The sequence below is a fragment of the Parasteatoda tepidariorum genome, chromosome 2 (assembly GCF_043381705.1).
Source record: "Parasteatoda tepidariorum isolate YZ-2023 chromosome 2, CAS_Ptep_4.0, whole genome shotgun sequence".
NCBI lineage: Eukaryota > Metazoa > Arthropoda > Arachnida > Araneae > Theridiidae > Parasteatoda > Parasteatoda tepidariorum.
This window is the reverse complement of record NC_092205.1, coordinates 82013063-82019982: the sequence shown is the minus strand read 5'-3', so window position 1 is coordinate 82019982 and position 6920 is coordinate 82013063. Positions and strand designations below refer to the sequence as shown.

General features: G+C 29.8%; 1 protein-coding gene across 1 annotated transcript in view; it reads right to left on the bottom strand.

Moving 5' to 3' along the window:
• Window positions 1-497: 497 nt before the first annotated feature.
• The window catches only part of LOC122272494 (zinc metalloproteinase nas-36-like), a 7985-nt gene continuing 1562 nt past the window's right edge, over window positions 498-6920 (bottom strand). The window contains exons 2-5 of the mRNA XM_071176961.1: window positions 5693-5836; window positions 4129-4229; window positions 2491-2633; window positions 498-672 (exon numbers count right to left, since the gene is read on the bottom strand). Of these exons, the coding sequence (XP_071033062.1) occupies window positions 546-672; window positions 2491-2633; window positions 4129-4229; window positions 5693-5836 (515 nt within the window). The 3' untranslated portion in view covers window positions 498-545. The remainder of the gene's footprint in view (window positions 673-2490; window positions 2634-4128; window positions 4230-5692; window positions 5837-6920) is intronic.

Below are 6920 nucleotides of genomic sequence, written 5' to 3'. Positions count from 1 at the left end.
TAAATTTTTAAAAAGCGTCTTTGCTTCAAATCCCCATAATAATTCAGCAAGTTCATCTTGCAGGTTGATGTCTACGTTTTCAATTTGAGCAGAAAATGGCACAATAATCCAATCAGGGATGTCAATGTTTTCCAAATCAACAAAACGCAGTTTAAAATCACCGCTCAATTTTTGTTGATTACCTGTATATATTTCCAAATCTTCTTCTTTTATTTCTAATTGTCACATATCTGAAAAATACTGATAATCCTTCGACCAATCGACCCTTCCGGTTCGGATTGACCCCCATTCGACCCTCTGGCTCAGATCGACCCCCGCTTATGTTAAATAGACCCCTGGGGGTCTATATAGATCACTTTGGCGACCTCTGGTCTGGAGAGTTGTATATTCATTGTATTGACATTTTAAGTATATTTATATTGTTCATTTTCTATGCCCGAGAAAAATTAAAATGAAAAAATACTGATACACAAAATAAAAATTTTATTGCATGGCTTTGTAAAAATCATTTACATACAGTTACAGACGCATCTAAGAATAAGCCTTCACACAAATTTTACAGAAGCTTTCAGTCCACGACCTTGTCCTTTGCTGTCTGCTTTAATGAGAATGAGAAACGTATTCGATGTTGAAATCATTTTTGACATTTTTGGAATATCCTCCCCGCAGAAACTGAAAGTAAATTAAATATTATTATTTTAAGAGAAACACAACTAACTCTGATTGAAATTGGTTCCTAATAATTTGTTCAATTTTACTTTTTGAAACATTTTAGATTTATTAAGTTGTTGTCGTTTTTGATGTGTTTAATATTTTAAATCATTTTAAATTTTTTTAAAGAACCTATTTCTAAAACTACAGTTATTTTATTTAAAAAAATTGCATATGCATTGAAAAAAAACTATGGTTAAAAATAATCGAAAATAATAAAATTTTCTGGCTCTACGGTAACACAAAATAGTTCTATAATTTACAACGAAGAGCTTTTTAAATTATCTTGGTAAAATTAATGAAAAAGTAGAATTTTATCATGTGTATTAAAATTTAGTAAATGTGGTAAAATTTTGGTAGTTTTATCATGATACCTTAGAGCATGGCATAAAAACCTTTTATTTGATAAAATTTACTTTATTGTTTTGTATATTTTACTAAATGTGTTGTAATAAGAACTATAATTTTGAAAGTCAGAGTTTTCGATAAGCCGTTACCGTATGAACGGAAAAATTACCTAATATGTGATTTAAATTCAGTATATTTCGGTTTTTAGAACCAATATTATGATTTTTTTTTTAAAAAATATCATTACTCCACAGTGCGGTAATTTTATCAGATACTTTTGACCGTGTATCCTGCAACTTCTTGATATATATATTTTTGTAATTTTTGCATTTTACTGACATGTAAAAATACTTTGGTATTAATAGCACTGATATTAAAGGTATTATTTAAATTTGTTTGAAAGCGCACTTAAAATATGTAACTAATTTTTTTTAAATGTAAATGCTGTAAAATTGCATATTTTATGCTTACATTTGCATCAGAATGCTTTTTCATGTGAGTTAATGAAAGCTTGTACTATTCGGTTTAAAACAGGAAATTTCAAAAATGCTTTTGAAAATTTTAGAAATGATTTTAATATTATTATTAAAATTTAATCAACAGTAGTTTTTTTCTACATGGAAGTCAAACATGTATAATGAAAACCAGATCTTAAAATGCTTGAATGTAATTACAAAACAACAGCACTACGAAGAGTAATAAATATAATTAAGGCCCGGATTTTGATGACATTTGCATTTTTTTGAATTTTTTGCATTTTTGGACATTTTTTGTCCTTTAGAGCATTTTTTGAGATTTATAGGGCATTTTCTTTAAATTTTGGGGCGTATTTTGCATTTTAAAGCATTTTTTAAATTTCTTGTTAATTTTTTCCAATTTTTATTATTTTTTATAATTTTTTNCAATTCACTAGTTATATTCATTTAAGTTTCTATACAAAATGAAAATGTTTTGGAGTCAATATATTTTCCTTTTTTCTGTTATTTTAGGATATAAAGCATATTTTTCAAACTTTAAGGAACGTAGAACAAGTATTGCATTGCTCTATATTTTTGAAACGACTCATAATAATTTTAAAGAGTAAAGCATTGTTTTAGTTCAATATTTTTCCTCCATTTAAGTCATGTCATAAGGCATTTTTAGCGCAATTTTCGCATTTTTCGCACTTTTAAGGGCATTTTTGCACTTTTTAAGGACACTAATTGAGATTTTTTAGGTCATCAAAATCCGGGCTCTAAATATAATTATTAAAAATGTTATAATTATAAATTTAAAAAATATATATTAATGTTATGTTTGAATTTATATTACGATAGGTTTTTTTAAAATTTATATTACGCTTAGATTGACACTTTAAGCAAGCTTAACATAAAAATATTCTTTAGTTTTAAAGCTATTGTAAAAGTTTCCATGGTGATTTTTTTTTCTTACAATTCTCCTTCTTCCATGTTTGATGTTCGAATTTCCACATGTTCAAAAACACAATAACCATTGTATTTATTGCCTGGTTTTTCCATTCTTGAACGAAAGCTAAAATCTTCAAAAATAACTTCAACTTTTTTGCCCCGAGGTGCCTGAAAAATTATATTAATAATTTACAATATTATATTTGAAATAAGAATAAAGCAGATAAGTAATTTAGTTTTAAATTATAAAGTGAAAGTAGTATCTTGGAGTAAAGGTAAATATTTTATTCACTATTAACATAAATATTGCTGTCTAAAAAATGTGGCGAAATATTTTATGAGATATTTATTATGCAAAACACTTTCTTTCATTCTGTATTTTTACTATTATTGCTTATTGTTAGTAAAAATTTAAATTAAATAAGTATTATTACAAGCACCGTTGATGCTGTAAAATATAAACTGCAAAATATACCGGACAAAAATTATACCATGATGTAAGTATACTACGACGCCCGGTGGCTGAGCGGTAGCGCTTCGCGCTGTCGTGCCACAGGTCCCTGGTTCGATCCTCGGGCCGGGCACGGTTGACTCAGGCTTTCATCCCTTCAGTGGGTCGATAAATGAGTACCAAGCATGCTAGGGAACTAAACACTGGGGGTTCTGCGTTCGGCTGACCACCTGACGGGAACTTCTGCTCCTGCACCTCAGAGTTTTAAGTCAAGAAAACTGAAATGGGCACAGTAGGCCTTGGCCCTCTAGGGCAGTCGCGCCGCTGAGTTAAGTTTAGAGTAGTAAAAATGCTATACACTGTTAATACAAAATATGTAAAATATACCATACACTGTAAAATATACCGGATCAAGCTACGGTAAAAAGTACCGGCACTCAGTGTGCCAGTACTTTTTCACGCAAAATCTATTTTTACCGGAACATGTTACGGAACAAAAATTGTGGTACGTATATCGTAATTTTTATAGTAGTAATTAACATTAAATCACTAAAATTCTCTAATTAAATAAATATCACTGAAAAAGTTTCTGTATATTACTTTACGGTATTTTTTTACTGTATATTACTTTATTTATATTACTTTTAAAAAAATTTACGGTGAAAATGGATTTTACGGATGATGCATCTAAAGTGCCGGTACTTTATACCGTCATTTAATCCTGAATTTTTTACAGTGTTATTTTGTTTATTTTGTTTATTTTGATCGCAATAATTTAAAACCGATAGCTTTTCTAATTGGTTTAAGAAAGAAGTTGTCCATTTGAAATGGATTTCTGTCTCTTTATTTTTGGATGTGCGTTTCAGTCCTTATTTTCTAAATTATTATATTTGTATAGTAGTTATAACAATTATATTTAAAGCTTTAAACTTCATAACACTTGGTAGTAAAATTATAATCTACCCTAATAAATTGTTGGAAATATGTATTAATCATGTCTTCATCAGCATCCTGATTTAATATTATCGTGATCATAATATTCATATTATTTATTATATTAAAATCTAAGCACAATAAATATATTTGCTCGAGTCTCTAAGTTATAGTGATTTACAGAACAGTAGAAATTTCAATTATACTCGTGTCTTAAGGAGGGATAAATTTTTCTGTCTTGGGAACAATTTATTGAAATGTAAAAATTAATCTGTTTACCTTAATCTGCCAAGCGCAACTGTCGTTCGGAGTTCTTTGAGGATAACCAGGCGTTTCTATTACCTTTTCTTGAGAAATATCCCCACCACAAGAAATAGATCCTGTAAAAAATTTATAAAATGAACAAAATATTATTGTAAAGATTAAGCTTTCATGGCTATGGTTATATGTTTAATACCAACGTAGAGCCTTTATCACTAAATTAAAAAAAATTAGATAACATTTCTAAAGTACTAAACATTGCAAATAAAGTTTCTGAAACATTGAGTACTAATATCTTACAAATTAATATTTCTTGCTTATGCATCAAGTACTAACCCTCTGACTGCTCATCCCGCGATTTCCACGGTCAACTTAATTGTAGCAGAATCTGCTCATCCAAAAATGGAGCAGTCAGAGGGCTGCTAAGCCCTCACAGTGAAAGACTGGGGTTCGATGTTTTGGGGAAAATAAGAGTCTGCTCAGCTTCGGATCTATGAGAACCTACTGGTCTGGGAAGCAAAGTCGTCCGGTGTGCAATGTTGACCTCTTATTGCTGCCATCAAGCTATAGGTTTCAAAAGCGTCTAAACCTCTCCGATGGTTCACAAATGGCTTTTCCCAGTGTGCTTTACTTTTCTTACTGCGCAGAGAAAAAAGTATGGTCAAAACTACCAGAATATGGTAAAATTTACTGAGCTTTTGGCTCTCACAATGTAAAATACTCATCTTGATTACTTCCAATTCTCTATAAGAATTTAATACCTCTTCCAACATATCCGTAATGTTTTCTATAGGCTCACTGAGAAAATTAATATAGTTAAAATTACCAGAATATGCTTCAAATTTATAGTATTTCTGGCTCTATGGGAACACCAATAAGCTCGGTAATTTTTACCGAGGCGCTTTAGTAATGACTTTGATAAAATTAACAATAAAATATGGTTTTTTAAAATGTGATAAAATTTGGTAACTTTATCATGAAGCCTTAGAGAGTGGCATGAAAAAACATTTATTCCGTTAAATTTGCTTTTCATTTTTTACTAAATGCGTGGTATTAAGAACTATAATTTCGAAAACTATGATTTCCAGTTAACCGTTTCCGTATGAATGGGAAAAATTACCAAATGAGTAGTTTAAATACAGTATATTTTCGTTTCCATAGCCAAAACTATGTAGTATTTAAATTAAAATTATGTTGTAAATAATAGTTTTCTTTTTTTGTTGTTGTCCTCTTTTAGAAATAGAAATGTCATCACCATATAGTACGATAGTTTTACTAGATTTGTTTCTCCGAGTAGAAAGTAAAGATTAAACAATATAATAAGCCATTATCAGGATTAAATTTCATTTTGCTCAATAAAGCGCAGCTCATAATTCACTAGTGACAATTCATTCACATTTTAACATTTAACGTATTACGTTACTTAAAATTTCCCATGAGACATGAACTTCAAGCTCCAAAATTCATCCATACTGTCATAAGACATTGCTGGAGACATAGATTTGAAATCTTCAATATTAAAAGAAGTCAGATGGACCAAGTGTTTTTAGTTACTTATAATAAAATGAATTAAGAAATTTACCGTAATAGTCACCGACTAAAGTCTCACATCTGGATCCTTTGGTATTGGGAGGACATACACAATGACATGGTTTCAAATCTTCTTGGTAAGGTGACAAATAACCTTCATTTTCACACACCAGTGTTCTCTTATTTGGGCAACCATCTGTTAAGCAATATGAAACATTTTATTTTTCTTTGATAAGCAAAGTTAATAAAGTAGTTGTTCTACTGATTGCATCAATACAAATACTTGATCTTTCCTAATTCGAGTGTTGGAATTCTTAAATTTGAAATTTGTTTTGCACCTAAGGCTACAGATTTTTTTAAAATGACATTTTTAGTCTATATTTTGTCATAACGTACAATTTTAAAAGCGTTATATATAACAGAGTTATTCAAATGTTACGACACTCTTTTAGGAGAGTTAGGGCCTATCATCAGGATTAAAATTGTATAGAAAACCATGTTTGGAAATGACATCGTACGCGGATGCATGCGCTTCTTTATTATGACGTGATCAGATGTACACTAAGAAAAAATTCATGATGCGACAAGCACCCCTAGCGGTGTATGACGACATTTCCTGGAATCGGTTCCTATGCAATTTAAGTCCCGATGAAGTGCTCCAACTCCCCTAAGAGTTTGTTGCAACATTTATGTCACCCCCTGTTGCATATAACGTTTTTTATTTTGAACATTTCGACAAAAAATGGATAAAAAGTGTCATTTAAAGAACTGTAGCTTGGAAGGAGATGCCGATTGCAGATTTAAAATCAGCCACACGAAAGTACCTAAGATCTGTTAAAATAATCTCATGCAACAGAAAACAAAAGAAAATTATTACTCTTTTGTTCTATGGTATTCCACTAAATTAGGGTACTCCACTAAAGTGTCGAAAAAAATTGTTTTATTTCTCAAATTTTATAGGTGATCTGCACATTACTTATCTGCACATTGCTATTACCAAGCCACTCGATAAAATGAAAATAAGATATTTTCTGGAAAAACAATGTTTTTGTACGTTTAAACTAACATAATGTTATCAATTCATTTTTCGCTCTCTAAAAATCAAGTTACTATTATCAATCAATCAACACATTAGTTTATAGAATCAATCATTAATACTAAACGAATTTTAATGCTAAGAATCAAATGGTTTTAAATGTTATTACAATTGAGAAAATTAATCTAGTGTCATTTATTTATTTTTCAATATATGAAAGGATTAAGTCAATAAATACAATCAA